Source organism: Actinia tenebrosa, unplaced genomic scaffold (assembly GCF_029948245.1).
Source record: "Actinia tenebrosa isolate PJP-AT-01 unplaced genomic scaffold, QUT_ActTen_1.0 PGA_scaffold16__25_contigs__length_10494907, whole genome shotgun sequence".
Taxonomy (NCBI): Eukaryota; Metazoa; Cnidaria; class Anthozoa; order Actiniaria; family Actiniidae; genus Actinia; species Actinia tenebrosa.
Window position 1 is genome coordinate 8667928 of NW_028292576.1, and position 18966 is coordinate 8686893.

The window sequence follows — 18966 nt, forward strand, 5'->3', positions numbered from 1 at the left end:
ACTATCCGCTATAACGAAGGAGCGTGGGCTCAATATAAATCTAAAAAAACTCATAAAGCTTTATCTCCAAAAAAAAGCTTTTTGTATGCATTTTACTTAAAAAACAGGTACTTCAATTCCTAAATTCGTATAATGTTTTACTCTTTCTGTCCTGAATAATTTCAAAACATTAATCTGAAATATTTGTCGTGTAACATCGTTTGGGATACCTATGGTTTATTTGTTACCCATAGCAATGATGACAAAAACAGACAAATGATTTAACCAGGGGAGAGAGAGTAAAGCCAAAATATACTTATATTTTTCAATCCCAAAGCGATAAAAAAATTAGCTTGTTTCTTAATCAATATATAAAAATATTAAAAGCTTCAATAATCATTTAAAATATTTGGAATATTTAGATTTTTTTTGTAGCTTTTTAAGGAACTAATTTCCCAATATAAGCCCTCCCCACGCATTAGAAATATTTGGCGCGTAGTTTTGGCGGGATTACGTTGCTTTCTTTAGCGTTGTTTGTTCTTTTCCTTCAGCTCAAAATATTCCCTATTTTCTCTCTACTATCGAAATATTTGCTGCATTAAAAGGGTTCCTGCTTAAAAAGGATGGCTTTGGAGGTTTGTATTGCTTTCTTTGACTGTTATTTTCTACATTCCTTAACATCAGACCACATCAAGCGTGGCTTAATTTTCTTGAATTGCAAACAAATGGCTTTTGCTTTCATTATTTGAGTATTTTTAATGCATTTAAAACTTCTTAAACGTTCTAACACTTCAATACTAACACTAAGGCGTTATTTGAAAAGCTATTCATGGGCTCATGAGATCAAAGTTTTGAGAACTTTGATTATTTATTCTTATCAAGCTGATCAAGAAAGCCCGATTTCTGTTGTGTTTGTAATTTCAGGAAGATTGGGCCTATTGCACTATGTGTCGCTCAGCCAGACAAGGTGTTTCTACACTACATCGAGCATCTTTAAGAAAGGTTGAGTGGCCTGATCAGCCCATGCAATCGCTTCAAGTCTCAGAGGTAAAAGTTAATATATTTACCCAATTATACATACAAGAAACAGCTGATCAGTGATGGAAGATGAGGCTTCTCTACCCACACTCTCAAAAGCCCGCAATAGAAATGAAGTATTGTGCTTACCTCCCAGCCATACTCATTAATAAGGAATTTGACTATAAATTTAATTTGAATTTGGAAGTCTGATGCTCCAATAAATACTTATGTTATATTTGTTTGTCAATTCCCAGGCTCCACATCAAAGTGAGTAAAGTTTGTTAGGTCTCTCCCTTAATTCTATATTTTTTTCTCCAGGTTCTCTAGTTTCCCTCCTTTCACAAAATTTTACATGCTAAATTTTATGCTCTGACATTTATCAGTCCAGAGGATTTTTTATTTATTTAACGGCTTAACACAGGATGAGGACAGGCACAAAGTCCAAACAAGCTTGGCCTGAGACAAGATACAAGCAAACACATTAGAATATTAAATACAGAGAAAAAGTATTATAACAAGGGCCAGAGAAAAATAAAATATAGAACTAATTCTGGAAGTAAATAAATGCATGCATACGCCATAAATATAACGATGGAGATATAGGTTGTTTCAAGGTATCAATATAATTAGAAGATGCAAAAGAAATTTTTTATTTCTGCAGGAGCCTACAATCTACACTAGTATCAATGATGCTTTTGACACTATTCTCCAGTATATGAATGTATCAAGCCAACAGTGTAAGGTATGTATCTAGAAATGTTAGGAACTTGATTGTTATCATCAAATGATCAAGACTGAAGGGCCTCACAATTCAATTCTTATAGGCCCTGTTACAAGTTGAAAATTCTAGCTGAAACTTGTGTGCAACAGCATTGCAAAATAAGTCTCAAAGGCAACCCAAACTTGTCATGAACAAGTTTCAGAATGTAATTGTGCCATGTAACATCCCAGTGCTATTGAACACAAATTTCAACTACGAGTTTCGACTTGTAACTGGGCCTTAATTGTTTTATTTTTCTTTCTTGTTTTAGAGGTTCTATAGAAACCAACCTAAAGGAAAATGCAGTAATGAAGACAAAAACCACATAAGACGATTCCACCAACCACATTATCCTATACATTATAAAAGAAATCCAGTAAGTAGCAAACTGAGGGTGAAAATGCAAAATGTAAAAATACTAATCTTTACCTGCTGCAAAGACAACTATTTAAATTGTCAATAGGAGATGGATGGGATGGGTGAAGCAGTGACAGCACGTAAGCCATTTGTATGAAAAAAATATGTAATGATAAAAGGGTTTTACACCATGAAAAGATGAAAAAACTGACGTTTGGATGCTAGTCCTTCGTCGGAGTAAAAGAGGAAAAAAATATGAAAAAAATATGGAAAAAAAATGATTAAGATAAAAGATAAAAAATACAACCTTTTAATTTTAAATAAATGTTTTTCCATAACAGATCACATGTCATTCATTAGAGTATCATGTCTATATTTATTTTTTGCACATGAAAAGACACATGAATAAGGATACAACTTAAAGAATCATTTTCTCAAGGGAATGACACATGGTCTGAAATGGAAAAATCAATACATCATAGCTAAAAGTGGTCGTTTGGATATGATTTATTTAGCTTTATAATCTTGAGCTTTTTATTATTTCATAGCTTCAGAAATCAGAGGATGTACATGTTGAAGTTGTTCCTGGTAGTTATGCTGTAACCGCTGGTCGATGGGGTGCAGAACGTCAACACACACATGTTGTCCGTATAGAACCTGGTCAGACAGTGGATCTGGCATTTGCCATATAATGCCAAGCTATTTAGTCATTCATTTATTAAGAGGCTAATAATGATTAGAGCCTGCCTCATATTTCTGATAATACAACAAAAAGTCATGCTTTTTATACATTTTTTAACAAAGTATTTTTTGATTTATTTAAACTTTGTAAAATATCAGCTTTTTTATTTTTTTTCTATGATCTTAGGTACATCAAATATGATTTATAATTATGTAATTTTTTTTTTTGCTTTTTGTAATGTTTATTTTTTTTAATGAATTAAAAATTAATTTTGATTGGATGTTTGTACATTTTTCTTTTGTTCTTTAGAAATAGTTGTTTTTTTACCTTAGGCAGACCCTTGGGTATGCATATAATATTTTCACTGATTTTAGACCACGTGTGTGCAACTGATAAACAAAGAAATCATACTCTAGGGAATAAAACAAAATGGGAAAACATGGAGTGCACGCACTAAACCTGTGAAACATATTTAGTACTAATTAGTAGTAATTCATACAGAATCCTTTGTTTCCTATTGTTTGATTATCACTATTTAGTACTAAAAATTAGTATTTGTTTCACGGGTTTAGTGCGAGCACTCTACGACGAAGCCAAAGGTAAATAGGTTTATGGAAATGGACTCCCTGTGTTTTTTCACCTTTTTATTTGGGTTTCCTGTGGCTTTTGTATTTTGGGCGCGAAGCTAGTCAATAAGGGAACTAGTTGTCAAAGTTAAAGAGAATTCTCTTCTTAAATTTAAGTGAAATATTCACTTATACAACACCAAACGGTGCAGGTATGTTTATTTATATGCTTATATTTCTTAGAACTGCTGAACTCGGTATTCATTGTTTTTTTTCTATCAAAAATTGATCGAAAACTTTGGCTCAAAAAGTTTGCTCTGCGTAGTGAAAAAACATTTAAAACCAAATTTAAGATAGGTAAGCCTAACCTGTAATGTATTTTTCGGTTTCTCCAAGCCTTACAAGTTAAACTGGGTCGTTACAGATGGATGAAATGGTGAAAAAGGAGTTTGAAATTTTTCTTTCATCAAAGTTACCACAACAAACTCTAGAGTAAGTTGGTCTTGATACAGTTTTTAAGATTTTATATATTAATGTTTCTTTATACTTACTAAACTTTATGCTTAGTTAGGACTATACTACTACTATATCTATGCATTTACGAAATATTAGATTAAAAACTGTTAATAACGCTGGGGGTGGGGGCGGGGGAAAGGTATTTATATTTAGCAATTATTCGCCGAAGTGAATATCGGGGAATATTTACCCAGACGCGAGTCTTCGAGCGGCGAGGTAAATATTCTCCATGTTTGCTGAGCCTGAGGCGAATAATTGTTTTAGCATATACCAACTTGAGTACAGAGTAACTTATTTTTATATACAATAATTCAATAAAAACAAACAAACAGAAACTTTTAGTTTGCGTGACAAATTCACGCAAAACGTTTTGCAAAACCTTCAGCAAAACTTTTAGGCCATACTTCGTTGCCTTTTTAGTATTGATAGGAATAACATTTACTTTCAATTTTTTCAATTTCCTCACCGGAAATTGTAGCAAAACAATTGCCGGCAGATGCCATTTTGTTGCCGACTCAATATTCCGAGATTCAGTGGTGAATATCGTACAATATTCGCCTCCAATTAACCAATGAGCGCGCGTGTTCTTAGGAAGTACACAAGTTGGTATATGCTAAATATACATATATGCCTGGTTTATTTATGTTGACAACGTACATTGACTGGCCAAAGCCTATGCAACTTTATAGCACAATGTACAAAAGTGTAACCACATTTAATCTATTTGCGTACTTCATTTACTTTTAAACATACATATATATGCTAATTGAAGTGGAATTTTTTAAGTGTCCTGGATGAAATAGTTCTTCAGTACCTCACAAGCGTTCTGGAGATGTTGGACCAAGATGATAGTTTTAATGTAGAAGAATTTATACTCATGATGGATGCCTACATACCTGGCTTTTGTAACATACCAAGGTATTTTGATTTATCATACATTAACCTTAGCCCTGATGCAAATCGGAGACTGGATCCTGAATTCTTGGGCTTCAACCACATGACTCAAAATCCCTTAACGATGTAATAGCCTCCATGTTGGTTGATCAAGAAAGTTTGAAGGTTATAAGGAATGGACTGCTTTGTTATCATCAAGCAAATCACAGCTATGACATAATGTACCTCATGAATAAGACACAGAATCTTGCTTAGGATATCCTACTCAGCAATACAATCCTGAATAAGATTCTATATGCAGTAGTAACAGGATCCTGAGTAGAATCCTGAAGTAAAATGTAAAATACTCAGTAGGAACAGAATCCTAATAAGTTTTTTTTTTCAGTGAATGTGTTTTCTCATGGATGATTGGGCTTTCCGACAATTTAAGGATAGCAAGAGAAAATGTTCAAGGTATATCACTATATTTGTACATGTGTAATAGGTAAATTACGAGCCTTGTATGAAACTATTGAAGAAGAGGGCCAATGGGCCTTTCACAACTACAAGTCGCGTAAAAAATGAGGCAGCTAGAAACCGTGGACTAGCTGTTTCGGCCTGTACTGGGCCTTGTCAGCATAGTGTATCTAGTGAGCTGGTTATTTCTGTTAAATAATTCTTTTGTTCATGTCATGCAACGTGGCTGCCAGCATGTGATCACACAAAACATATTTTACTGAAACAGCAAAGCATACAATCATGCAGTAGTACTGTATGTACGTAAAATTAAAGAACAACTATTATGCATTTTTTTTTCCTGATTTTTAGAACATATGATATATGAGAGTACGCAGAGTGCATAAACACTTCTAATGTACATCGTTTGCTAGGCATAATGCTTCCCCTAACATGACTTCTCAGGTCCAAGAATTTGTTAGGAGGCTGTCCCAAATGAAGAAATGTACTATAATAATATAGAGATACTGTATTATGTATCATAAATGTTTCTTCTACTTCAAAAAAGCTACATTTCTGCATTAGGGGACGGGGGTGCACAGCAGGGCATTCCCTGGAAACCCCCCTCCCCCTCCCCCATGTGCTTCGTAAATGCACAAAGCATTATAGGCGCACCTTTTCTGGTAAGCAGAAGTGGTGTAGTGATGAGAGTGCTCAGCTCTCATCAATGCAACCTGGGTTGGATTCCCTGGACTCAGTGTCACATGTGAGTAGAGTTTCCTAGCTGGATTCTCTCATGTGCTTCAAGGGTATTTCTCCAGGTTCTTTACTTTTCCTCCCTCTGCAAAATAATCAACTTCTAAATTCAATCCAATCCAATAGACCTCTTCGGCTTGGAGTAATGTTTTCCCATTTCAGACCATGTGTCATTACCTTGAGAACAAGATTCTTTGTTTGAGCTGTATCCATATTCATGTGTCTTCTCATGTGCAACCGAGCACAAACCTTAAACAAAGAAATGATACTCTAGGGAATGACATGTGGTCTGAAATGGAAAAGCATTACATCAGAGGCCAAAGATGGTCTATTCATTGAGGTCTACAGGTTTGTAAGCCACTGGCTGACCATGAAACAAGGACAATTCTATTTATTCTAGTATATATTGATTTTGAATTTTATAGAAAATTTTGAACCTAAAAGTAAAGTCAATGATGAATCATCACCATCACATCATAAAGAAGTTAAGAAGACAAAGGCAGAAGCAAGTAGTTCCAATAATGTAAATATAACTAGAAATGACAGTGAAAGACAAAGCACACCATATATGAACCAGGAACAAGATGAAAAGATGAAAGAAGAGTAAGTAGAGCGCTGACTATAAAGGGGTGTAGCAGAGGGGAAGTTGGGTTGGGAAGGGCAAAAAGGGTTTAAGATAAAGGGTAAGGTTCATGCAATTTCTTCTGATGTGAAACATATATCCCACTATACCTCTGGTAAAGAACCCTGAAACAACCTCTAGACAGATCTAAGTCAGGGCATGGCTAACTCACAGATACTTTAGAACCCTGAAGCAACCTCTAGGCTAATTTAAGGAACAGCTGGCTCACAGGTCAAACCCTGAAACAGCCCTCTAGGCTAATCTAATTTAAGGAACAGCTGCCTAGCACAGATCAAACCCTGATACAACCCTCTAGGCTAATCTAATTTAAGGAACAGCTGCCTCACAGATCAAACCCTGAAACAACCCTCTAGGCTAATCTAATTTAAGGAACAGCTGCCTCAGATCAAATCCTGAAACAACCCTCTAGGCTAATCTAATTTAAGGAACAGCTGCCTCACAGATCAAACCCTGAAACAACCCTCTAGGCTAATCTAATTTAAGGAACAGCTGCCTCACAGATCAAACCCTGATACAACCCTCTAGGCTAATCTAATTTAGGGAACAGCTGACTCACAGATTGACCCTGAAACAACTTCTGCACTGATCAAAGTCAGGGCTAATTAGAATTTAGCATGTAAGGTCTTGCAGAGGGAGGTAAACTGAGAGAATTCAGAAACCCTAGATTCAACGAACTATACTAGTCTTACATATGACAGAGAGTCTAGAGATCAAATCCAAGATCCCAGATTTGAGAGGCAAGTGTCCTACCATATGTGAACACCACCCTTGATTTCCACCCTCTAATGACCATCCTCACCTGACATCTTTTGGATATTTCCTCTGAAGCCTCATATTTTGTAGCAATTCCAGGTTCAATTCCACAGTGCAGATTCTGTGTGAGCTGTTCCCCTCAGCAACGTCTTTAGAAGTGAGGAGGTGTTTGACTGTTGCTAATGGTGACGCTGATGAAGCTGCAAGGCTGATGTTGATTAGCAGAGATAGTTCGGAGTCTCCTGATGATGATCATCATTTGTTCACAGATTCAAATCCGAAAGTAAGTCAATAGACTTTATTCGTTAAAATGCAATATTTTCCCATTTCTGGCCATGTGTCCCATTTCCTCTAGTGTTTTGTATTTTTTTAATGAATTTATTGCTATGAATGAAATGTTTTCCCATTTCCAACCACTCTAGGATAGGTTGCTTTGGTAATTCATCCATATAAATATGTCCTTACATGTGTAACTGGTAGACAAAGTAACGATGCTCAAGGGAATGCCATGCGATCTGATCTGTAGGGAATACGAGAATAGGGATCCCTGAATTCCATCATTTAATTAGTATAACATTGTATACAGTAACAACCCAAACATAGTAAAAAAACTGAGGAGAAAGTGCTGCTTCTGTAATAGACCCTTTTCGAGTTCCAAATTACTGCTGTGTTTCTTGACTCATTTACTCAGGCTTAGCCTCAACTTTGTGAAGAATATTCACTTGTTCCAGTCAAGGTCCCTCAAGTTTCAAAGTGCTTGTATTGTTGAAGTTATGCATTCTTTACTTTACCGTTGGTATTTGTGAATATTTAGAAACTGATTCGAGGCTAAGCCTGAGTAAATGAGTCTGTAATCAAGAAACACAACAGTAATTTGGAGCTCGAAACTGGACTATTACCTCTACATATGGTTCTTTCAAGTGGCTTTAAATGGTGGTCTTAGTTTTTCCACTTCTCATCATTTCTAACCAACATCAGAGGGACGTAAAAGGACCACTGAGGACGTAAAGAAACCCTAGCAGTAATCCCTCCTGTTGTCCACCCCTCATGATTGTAAAGCAGCTAATTTTTTGGCATATACAGACAGAAAAGGTGCTACATAAAGTATAATGGTTTCAGCTTCTTTTATTAATTCCTAGCCGCATCAAGCAAGTGCAAAACGATTAAATCTCTGTGAAAGTGAACAAGAGGAAATCAAAAGTAAACTTATATCCAGGTAAAGCAAATCTTGTATGGAAGTGTTATGCTAAAGGATGTTGCGTTGCACGTTTCTTCAAATATTGGGTCCTTCAAGCAGAATTTTCACTTGCGAACGAATTGGAGCAAGAAGCAAAAAACAGAAAACAGAGTGCACCAGAATCGGAGCAGAACGTTTGCTTTTACATGGTTGCTGCTTACGTTTAGTGATGGATAATTGAGGGGGGGGAGGTTGCAGGAATTTATGTTGCATGATATTTATTTTATGTAACAACCACTGCACGCAAGATATTTGCTTGATATTTCTTTACTGAAATGAGAGGCTGCGCAATATTTTTTCATAGCTTGATTTGGTTTTGGGGGATTTATGCAACCCTCTCCCCCCCCCAACCCCAACCTCAATTATCTAATGGTCTGTCCCTTATCTTGACAGATATAGCTTCGTAGAAGTCACAGATGATCAACGAGTTCATCGACCAATTCTTCCAAAAAAGGTAAGTAGTGACTATGATGTTCCTCAACATGAGATTATGGATAATAAAATGTCTGCCCCTTTATCATCCATGATAAGATCTGTTGCTTTACCAGCAGAGATAGAAAATACTGCAGTTAGCCAGTCCCACACTATTGGAAATATAGCCAATCAGAAAGCAGGCAAGCATTTGTATATTCAGCGGTATTCCTCTGTTCCTTCCCATCAAGCATTGCAGCCCTGGTGTATTCTCAATAGGACGTTTGCATGATGGCGTCATTTGACTCCCACTACAAAGATGCTTTGCGAATTTTCTTTCTTATTTAAATTTGTATTCCCTTATGAGAATAGTAAGACAATTGGTGCTGATTAACTGAACAAAAGAAAGTGTGCAAGGGAGTCTGGTAGTAGAGGTCAATGACGCCATCGTGCAAACGTCCTATTGTGTGGGATATAAAATAGTTACACAGACTTTGCGTTGTGATGAAATTTCATGGACCATCCCACTTATCACTTGTATGTTTCCACCCTTTTCTTCCCATGAAGCAATTCGGCCTAGGTGTATTTTTGATGGGTGTGATAAAATAGTTACACAATGGTTTTGAGTGACATACCAAAGAATATCCCACTTCTCACTTTTATTTCTTCGTGGAATAAAAGTGCCTCGTGGGATATCCCAAACCCTAATGCCCTGGCTAAACGAGGAAACATGTTTACCGTGCGCATGTTTCCTCGATGTTTCCCAGTTTAGCCACATGCGAAACATTGCTGCGTGCAACAAATTTTGCTTCCAAGACGCAAAAATGTTTTTGCTGTTTAGCAAAATCATTTCATGTTTCCAAGACGCATGGATACATTGTTTCCCGATGTTTCCTGACAGTTTTGCTACCTTAATTAGGAAACATTTAAGGTAACATGTTTCTGGAAACATGTTTCCTCGTTTATCCAGGGCCTAAGAAATGTTTTTAAATGTTTTTAGGAAGAAAAAAAGCTAGTTCGATACCGCGATAATCAAGTGGTGAGCACCAAAGGAGAGAGGTTTATGTTAGAGAAAAAAAGGGAAACAGAGGAGGAAAAGAAAACTTACGTTAATTTAAAACCTGCTCGAAAGTATAGGTTTCACTGATGTGTTATTCTTTCTTCCCTTCCTTGCTTCCTTGCTTCCTCCCTTCCTTCTTCCTTCCTTCCTTCCTTGCTTCCTTTCTTCCTTCCTTCATTCCTCCCTTCCTTCCTTCCTTGCTTCCTTCCTTGCTTCCTTCCTTCCTTGCTTGCTTGTTTACTTCCTTCCTTCCTTCCTTCATTCCTCCTTCCTTCCTTCCTTCCTTCCTTCCTTCCTTCTTTGCTTCCTTCATTCATTCCTAGTTGCCTTCCTTCCTTCTTTCCTTGCTTCCATGCTTCCTCCCTTCCTTCCTTCCTTCCTTCCTTCCTTCCTTCCTTCCTTCCTCCCTTCCTTCCTTCCTCCCTCCCTCCCTTCCTCCCTCCCTCCCTTCCTTCCTTCCTTCCTTGCTTCCTTCCTTCCTTCTTTCTTTTTCGTTTCTTCCTTTCTTTCTTTCTTTCTTTCTTCCTTTATTCCCTTCTTTCTTCCTTTCTTTCTCCCTTCCTTTTTTACTTTCCTTTTTCACTGTTGTATCGTAACTTATATCAGAGCAAGCTGCCCGTTTCGTTTTCACAAATGACAATTTTCAGAATAAACTTAAACAATATGGGAAAAGCGAGTAGTGTTTAATACTTTTTTAACAACTTTATTATTACATTACTTTAATTAGCTGCCAAGATCGATGATTCAAAAACACACAGAATTGCACTAGCTTTTTTTCTTGGCATCAATTTTAAATAAACAATCAATTTCTTTTAGTTTTGTTTTGTTTTCTCTCTTGCATTTTCCAATCAAAATAAGTTTTAGGTCGGAAATCATAAAACATTTGGAGTCACTCCTTGCTAGGGCAGGAAACCGTGGATGGATCAACGCCAGCAGTCTTGATCATCCATTCACATTCTGGACCACAGCAGCTACTACGTTCTAGAAAGTAATTTAAAAAAACACTTTAATGCCTTAGATTGAGCAAGAAAAAAGCAAGAAAAAGAGTCGACCAGAAATCCAAAATGGCGGAAGACATACGTCACTTCCGAACAAGTCGCCAATGTTGTGAAGTCAAAATCAAACCCGTAACTTTTTTTTTAAAAAATTAAAGAAACACATTTCAATGTGCAAAATAAAAAATGAATTTTGATTTTGATTTTGATTCGACCAAAAATCCAACATGGCGGACGGGATGACGTCACTAACGCACAAGTCGCCATGTTCTTAAGTCAAAGTCACACTCGTAACTATATTGTATTATAGTTATTTATCTAAGTTATCTTCGTTTTTCCTGATATTATATTAGGTAAGTAGTACAAATATTTAATATTTTAAAATATAATTTTTAGTGGAAATCCTCATCGAGATTTCAAACCTGATTTAGAGCTTTCACCTCAATCTTTCCACGATTCCTTGCACAATACGATAGATAACAAATGAGATTGAAGAGTTTCTCAATTAATTTACAGTTATATTAATAAAGTGGTAATTGTATTAAGCGGGCGCCTGGAAAGCAGCATGGCCACCCAAAGTTTCTTCAAATATTTACAGCAAAACCGTAAAACCTAAAACCTCTGTTAACCAGACACTAGGCAAAGTCTCGCAGTGTCCGCTTAATGCAGGTGCCACTCTATTATAACCACTCACTTGATGTCTTTCTTCTTTCAGAATCATCTCTTGAGAAACGGAAACTTCTTGCTAAAAAGATGTGAACCAAAATTTGAGAAAAGGAATCAAACAAAATGTAAGTACTAAAAAGTTCTTATTTATTCGTTAAAATGAAATGTAACAACTGTAAATAATAACGCTTTCTGATTGGTTGACAGCCCGTGGTCAATAAGTGTCCACACAATGTTTTGCGTCATTTCATCATCAAAATTCTTAATTCTTTTTAATTTATTGGTTCAAATAAAACATGAGATAAATGAAAACAATTACGTTCTCTGATTGGTGACTGCTCGTGGTCAATAAGTACCAATACCACGGTTTGCGTCATTGCATGGTCAAAATTCTTACTGTTTTCATATACTACTTTTTTTCGTTAAAATGAAATGAACAGAGCTGTAAAGAATTACGCTCTCTGATTGATTGACATTCTGTGGTCAATTAGTGTCCGTATTACGTTTTGCGTAATTGAATGGTCAACATTCTTTAGTATAGTTCAGGCCAGCTTCGTATCTTACCCTGATTTTGTGAATAACATCTGATATGTTCAACTTGTAAGCCCATACGTCTAAGCGCTTCCACAGCTTCTCTGTTGCACGGGATTTCTGTTAAAGAGTTCAAAGCCACATATTGATAGTTTTCACAGCCGCCATGTTGGGTGAATTTAACAAAACATTCGTCATTAGTCTATTCTGTTATATCCTCCAACATGGCCGCCGTGTCTTTTGTTATTTCATTCTCTTTGGAATGATTGAAAAACGGCAATTGAAAAACATTTATAGTTAAGCAGAATAATAGATTGCACCTTTAGTCTTCCTCTTTTTAATCTTTTCTTTAAAACCCTTTCTTTTTCATTGAATTTTTACCTTCCTCACCTCTACACTCTTTTGATCATGGAACTTATAAATGATATTAGCCTTTCCAAGGTTGAGGAAAACCTGGATCGAGTTGGCATCGCAGTGTTTTCTGGGACTGTTTTAGGGGACGAATTAGACGCCATCTCGGAATATGTACCCTAAAACAGTCCCATAATGCACTGCAAGGCCAACTCGACCCAGGTTTTTTCTCAACTTTAGAATGGCTTGTGTCCTTTCAAATTCCTATTGACTAAATTTAATCTTGAAAAGAGCTCGCAAATTTTCCATAATTCTTCTTGTATATGCCTACCACTTTTCGTGGGATTTTCTACTTTTCCCCAGTATTTTCATTTATTTATTTATTTATTTATTTATTTATTTATTTATTTATTTATTTATTTATTTATTTGAGAATTTGCCCGAGGGCTGGTGTAGCACAATAGGACTCGAGGTCCCCTACGAGGTACATACACCAATCCCACCCCTTAAAAACCCCTAACCCAACCCACAAATCAACCCGTTAAGAAATCATTAGTAAAGGCCAGACACTGAGGGTGGCCACTGCCAGGGTTTTATTACGTCCTCAGTGGTTCTTTTACGTCCCTCCAATACAGGTTTAGATAGTGCGGTGAGACGGGGCCTACGGTTTAACGTCCTTATACAATTTAAATCTCTTTCTACCAAGAATTGCTAAGGTCCCGGCATACTATACCTTCACGTTTTCTCTGTATTCTTTCGGTAATCGACAAAGCCACTAGAATGTAAAAAACATAATCAATCTTCCAGTTTAAAGCATTTAGGGTATATTCTTATTAACTATGAGAGATGCTTGGTCGGAATAGTCCCTTTTCTCATTCCGTAAATACCGCTGTGTTTTAGGACTGAAGACTCATCTTCTTAGGCTTTGCCTCGCTTAAGAGTAAATCATTTGCAAATGTCAACTTTAATGTAAAGAATGTACAGCTTTAACAATACCAATGTTTTGAAATCCCACGGACTTTTAATGGTATCATGTGAATAGCGAGGCTTATAAACGAAACTAAGCCTGTGCAAATAAGTCTGTGGTCTTCAAAAACAGTGGTATGCATTGAATGTGAAACTGGTGTATTACATTCGCTTTGCTGAAAGAATGGTTATGACCCACGGTTGCAAGGAATTGTGGGAATGACTGTGGGGAAGACATCATAAATCAATTTCCAGATAGACCTTTTTCGCGTTCTTCCTAATAGTCCTCTTCACATTTCCTTGCGCCATCTTGAAAGGTAGACCTGTATCCAAGGTGTTAAAAAAGGTCTCATTCCAAGGTCACCGTTCGTATCGCTTCGATGCAAAGGCACGGCTATCTTTCAAGATGGCGCAAGGAAACTGTGAAGGGGACTATTGACCTAAATTTTCTTGGTGCAATGTTTACTCATTTCAGACCACGTGTCATTTCCTAGAAAGTAAGATTCTTTGTTTAGGTCATACTGATCTATATTTATTTGTCTTTTTATGCGGAATCGTTAAACAAAGAAATGATACTCTAGGGAATGACACGTGGTCTGAAATAGGTAAACATTGCAACAAGATAATTAGGTGGATTTGATCTTTTAAAGATTTTCAAAAGCCTTCAAATCTTATCGATACCCTGAAACAACCTTGAGAAGGATCAAAGTCAGAGCATGGCTAACTCACAGATTGAACCCTGAAACAACCTCTGGGCTGATCTAAGTCAGAGCACGGCTAACTCACAGATTGAACCCTGAAACAACCTCTGGGCTGATCTAAGTCAGGGCACGGCTAACTCACAGATTGAACCCTGAAACAACCTCTGTGCTGATCTAAGTCAGAGCACGGCTAACTCACGGATTGAACCCTGAAACAACCTCTGTGCTGATCTAAGTCAGGGCATGGCTAACTCACAGATTGAACCCTGAAACAACCTCTTGGCTGATCTAAGTCAGTGCATGGCTAACTCACAGATTGAACCCTGAAACAACCTCTGTGCTGATCTAAGTCAGGGCATGGCTAACTCACAGATTGAACCCTGAAACAACCTCTGGGCTGATCTAAGTCAGTGCATGGCTAACTCACAGATTGAACCCTGAAACAACCTCTGGGCTGATCTAAGTCAGGGCATGGCTAACTCACAGATTGAACCCTGAAACAACCTCTGTGCTGATCTAAGTCAGAGCACGGCTAACTCACAGATCGCACCTTGAAACAACCTCTGGGCTGATCTACGATCAGATCGAATTGGAATTTAGCGTGTTAGGTTTTGCGAAGAGAGAAAAACCAGAGAATCCGGAGGTTAAAACACTCGAATCAAGTGAGGCACTAGTCTCCCCCACAGCCGCTTTCAGTGTCGTCACGCAACGCGTGGGGGGGAAAAACGTCCTTTTTCACGAGGGTAGCACATAATAGCCAGTGGATAACAAACCTGTGGCCCTCATTCCGTGATCGAATTGGAATTTAGGAGTTGATTTTTGTGGAGGGAGGAAAACCGGAGAACCCGGAAAACCCTCGAAGCACAGGAGAGAACCAACAAACAACTCTACTCATTTACAACACCGAACCCGGCGGGACTCAAACTCGGGTCGCATTGATGAGAGGCGAACGCTCACACCGCTACGCCACCCGTGCTTCCCAAAAGAGAAAGCGTTGCGCCACGACTGAAAGCGGCTGTGGGGAAGACTAGTGAGAGACCTAACTCTACTCACATGTGATGGCGAGTATAAGAATAGAACCCGCGACCTCAGCGATTAATGAGAAGCGAGTGATCTTTGGAAAACGCGAGTCGGAAGATCAGTTAATTAAACATGGATCCGTCATTCAATCTTTAACATTTAAAAGCTTCGGAAATAATTCCCAATCAAAGTGTATTATCCGACAAAGCAATCACATTAGTGTTCTTATCCTTTGGTTTTGAATAACTTTGACACAGAGATAATTAATATCCTTTTAACAGAGACTTGACTGACGCAAAACTTTCAATTGTCGATTTTTTAATTTCAGTTCTTTCTGCAGCAGCTGGACTGCTGTTCTAACGTTGATAGAATAAAAAAAGACACCTTATCAATTCGTAGTACTTAAATATAACTTTTTTGGCGAAAGCTAAGGAAATGCTTATTAAAAAGTCGAAATAAATAGGATGAAAAAGGGCACGTTTGGGGGTGGAAAAAAAAGTACTGATCAAAAAGTCCAATTTACAATCAAAGAAAATATCAACAAAAAGACAGCGTCTTTTTTGATCAATTCATAGTACTTAGATATAAAGTTTTTTGGCGATATCCGGGGAAATTTAGGAAAAGAGGTACGCTTGGGGAAAAAATAAATGGAAAACGCCAAAAGAGTATTGTGAAAACATCCGACAAAACTAAAACTTGACAAAAGAATTTTTTTGAAAAAAGGTAGAAATAAAAGAAAGAAAAATACACTTTCTAATGAATGTTTTGGCAAAGCATTCGGACCTAATTAAAAGTTTTTTTTTCTAGAAAAATTATGGGAGGAGAAAATAGTAAAATCTCATAAAGAAAACAAGAAGTGTGATTAATAATGGCGTGGCAAAACGGAAACATGAAAAAATATCCTTTAGAAAGGAACAGTTTGAAATTTCAAACAAAAAAAAATCGCTTAAGGAAATCAAGGGTGGCGTGGCCGTAATAAACTCGCCTCCCACCTGTAGGGTCTCATGCTCGATTACTGAACTCAGTGTCTCATCTTACGTCTTTCAACTGAACAACTAAGATTTTATTCTAGAAAATAAGTAGAACCACAAGAAGTACGTTTTGTGAGCTGTAAGGAAAAATATTTATAGTACTTTTTCTACCAAAAATTGCGTCGATAAAAGCAAAAGTTTTCACGTGTTAATATTGCGACAGTACACGTCTGGTATCCATAAGATGATTGGTCCGTTGGATTTTGCCTTTTAAAAGGTCTTAGATTTGTGGTTTTCAACATGTTTGGATTTCTTGAAAGCAAACAAAAAATCCCGCCTTTTCTCGCGATGTTGTGACGTGCAGTGTCACGAGATTGTCATGACTACAGGTTAAAACATGTGAAGAACAGAACGCTTAGGCAAGCGGGAATGCATTTTCCCAAGCAAGGTTATGAAAAGGGTCCTGAAGGGGTAAAATGCGAGCTGGGATTCACCATTTTTGGGCTGCGGAAATGGGACTTTATGCACTGGGAATAGGATTCAAAAACGAAAAAAAAAAAAACAATCAAGAAATGGGAAATGGGAATGCGATTTGAGCAAAACATTTGCTGCACTCTGGGATTTGGTCAAAATTGGGGCTGGAGAATAGGAATAGGATCCCCCTTCAAGACCCTCCATTAAATATCGTTCTTGTTCAATGTCATGTAATTGATAACAGGATTTCTTATAGCTTTTAAAGCCTGATTAATAACTTGTGACAAAGTTGGGGAGAGAGCATCATTTTTTTTTTTAGAAAAGACAGTAATGCTAGGTCTAGGATTAGAATTTTTAATAACTAGACTTTAAATAAGTGTTTTTAATAAATAATAAGCGGTTTTACTCTGTAATTTTACTTCTTTAAAGCAATAAGGAATTTAATTTGGAAGATAGACGGTATTTGGAAAAAGGATTTAGATTATATGGAAAGAAAGATGACAGAAAACAAATGGTGTGACTACCCTATAACTTTGAAAAACAAGCTACGGTTGATGAGATGAATCCCTACAAATGACAAACGACTGAGAAATTACTATTAATATATATTGCATGGAAATAAAATGGAATGTCTGCAGCCTTTCAGAAAAGGACTTTAGGATTCACGGATTATATTTGAACTCAATATATTTGAAGAAAAAAAGGGGAAACGATTGCGTTCTTTTTAAGAAAGATCTTGAAATTTCTTAAAAATTCATGCTAGATTTGAACTCAAAAATATTGGTCGGTGTTTATCGAAAACATAAAAAAAGACTCTAGTCTTTCATATAATCTCTTGAAAATTCATGAGTGTTATTGGAAGTTAAAAAGGTGACAAGTTTTCATTTCTGTTTTACTTTTACATAATGCTATTAGAATTTTTCATTTCTGTTTTACTTTTACATAATGCTATTAGAATTTTTTATTTCTGTTTCGTTACTAATCTACATGAAGAATTTATTCCCCATGTCTTAATGACGCATTTTTTTCTGCTCTCATTCCTTTTCTTAAAGATATTGCTATTAGAAAGAGAATAGCATAATCTACAATAAAATGACAAAATCGTAGCATGGCTGTTTCTCTTCATTGAATGACACTACAACGCAGGGTGCTCTTTGCATGGACACAGAACAAGTACGAAAACTGCATTTTGACTAGTTGGATATTTAAACAAAATTGGAAGAAAAATGATATTTTTTAAGTTGTTATTGCCAAATGCAAAAGATGATAAATAGAATAAAAAGGAAGTATTAGAATAAAAGTCAGAGAATTGTTTTAATTCCGGATTTCTGTTGACGGAAAAAGAGTGTTACTTACATGCACCATCTACGTTTTTTTTTTTTTTTTTTTTTTTTTGTGTGTGTGTTTTTTTTTTTTTTTTTTGTTGACTTATTTTAATAAAAATATGCTATTCGTATAGTCGTTAATGTGAAAGAACTGAATAAGAAACAAAAAAGGAAGAATTCATTCGTACAATTATTATGGGAATTCCGCTGTCAGACACAAAGTGGTACTTTCTGCCAAATTCCGCCCGAAAAAGATCAAAACAACTTAAGATCAAAACGAGACTGTTAAGAAACTCTTTGCTAACGTTTCAACAATTGGTACAGTACTTTGGGATTTTTTAGCAATGTCGGGAAAAAAATTCTAGAAAATAAAAGAGAGACTGCGAAGAAAATGGTATAAGCTTAAGGTAACTAATTGGGTCGAGGTTTTGCCTAGCTCGATTAATCATCCTACATATTTGAGGTAAAATAATCCACGAAAGTAACCCACAATCAGGAGGAGCGTCTCAACTGACTGATGAAGCCACAACTACTTACAATTTGACGATACAAGAGCCAGAAGGAAAAGGGCTAACTTGATACTCATTTCCAAGCAAGAACAATAAGTGTACAGCGTCTAGGTAGTTGGAGTACTGTGTCTCACTAATGCAGAGATCAAGCTAAAATGCTTTCAATTTATAACAATCAATAAATGGAAATTCCTAATTTTCACCTGCCTTGCGTTTATTGGCCTCTGTGAGGGTGTAAGGGAGCCACAGTTAGATAATTGCGCGACAAAGCTGGAAACGGAAAGAGGAACAGTTTAAGAATTTTGGAATAATTTAAAAGGGAAAAAAATGGGGTTTGAAGTTTCCTATTGAAAAATTTACTACTGTTCCACAAATATTGCAAAAATAT

At 36.6% G+C, this 18966-nt stretch overlaps 3 protein-coding genes across 3 annotated transcripts; 2 read left to right on the top strand and 1 right to left on the bottom strand.

Moving 5' to 3' along the window:
• Positions 1-477: 477 nt before the first annotated feature.
• LOC116304226 (A-kinase-interacting protein 1) lies at positions 478-3078 on the top strand. The gene is made up of 5 exons (XM_031713930.2): positions 478-614; positions 904-1026; positions 1661-1741; positions 2031-2135; positions 2665-3078. The coding sequence occupies exons 1-5, from the start codon at positions 603-605 to the stop codon at positions 2806-2808; spliced, it is 465 nt and encodes a 154-aa protein (XP_031569790.1). The 5' UTR covers positions 478-602; the 3' UTR covers positions 2809-3078.
• Positions 3079-3487: 409 nt separating this feature from the next.
• LOC116304235 (CUE domain-containing protein 2-B) lies at positions 3488-10741 on the top strand. Its single transcript, XM_031713941.2, has 9 exons — positions 3488-3576; positions 3761-3856; positions 4667-4798; positions 5160-5227; positions 6391-6568; positions 7452-7644; positions 8501-8577; positions 8992-9052; positions 10010-10741. The coding sequence occupies exons 2-9, from the start codon at positions 3789-3791 to the stop codon at positions 10154-10156; spliced, it is 924 nt and encodes a 307-aa protein (XP_031569801.2). The 5' UTR covers positions 3488-3576; positions 3761-3788; the 3' UTR covers positions 10157-10741.
• Positions 10734-18762, bottom strand: LOC116304236 (uncharacterized). The gene is made up of 5 exons (XM_031713942.2): positions 18607-18762; positions 13346-13387; positions 12295-12381; positions 11759-11809; positions 10734-11050 (listed from the first exon to the last, which is right to left on the bottom strand). Exons 1-5 carry the CDS (start codon positions 18653-18655, stop codon positions 10959-10961), a joined length of 321 nt encoding a protein of 106 aa, XP_031569802.2. The 5' UTR covers positions 18656-18762; the 3' UTR covers positions 10734-10958.
• Positions 18763-18966: the final 204 nt, after the last annotated feature.

What these genes read in the sequence shown, in the direction of transcription:
- LOC116304226 (XM_031713930.2), top strand. An exon ending in AATCGCTTCAAGTCTCAGAG is followed by an intron (nt 1,027 to 1,660) that starts GTAAAAGTTAAT and finishes TTATTTCTGCAG; the next exon opens with GAGCCTACAATCTACACTAG. An exon ending in TATCAAGCCAACAGTGTAAG is followed by an intron (nt 1,742 to 2,030) that starts GTATGTATCTAG and finishes TTCTTGTTTTAG; the next exon opens with AGGTTCTATAGAAACCAACC.
- LOC116304235 (XM_031713941.2), top strand. Translation starts at nt 3,789, where the DNA reads ATGGATGAAATGGTGAAAAAGGAGTTTGAAATTTTTCTTTCATCAAAG. An exon ending in TTACCACAACAAACTCTAGA is followed by an intron (nt 3,857 to 4,666) that starts GTAAGTTGGTCT and finishes GAATTTTTTAAG; the next exon opens with TGTCCTGGATGAAATAGTTC. An exon ending in TCACAGATTCAAATCCGAAA is followed by an intron (nt 7,645 to 8,500) that starts GTAAGTCAATAG and finishes ATTAATTCCTAG; the next exon opens with CCGCATCAAGCAAGTGCAAA.
- LOC116304236 (XM_031713942.2), bottom strand. Translation starts at nt 18,655, where the DNA reads ATGAGTATCAAGTTAGCCCTTTTCCTTCTGGCTCTTGTATCGTCAAAT. An exon ending in ATGTTATTCACAAAATCAGG is followed by an intron (nt 11,810 to 12,294) that starts GTAAGATACGAA and finishes ACATCTTTTTAG; the next exon opens with CAAGAAGTTTCCGTTTCTCA. An exon ending in TGAAAGAAGAAAGACATCAA is followed by an intron (nt 11,051 to 11,758) that starts GTGAGTGGTTAT and finishes ATTACTTTCTAG; the next exon opens with AACGTAGTAGCTGCTGTGGT.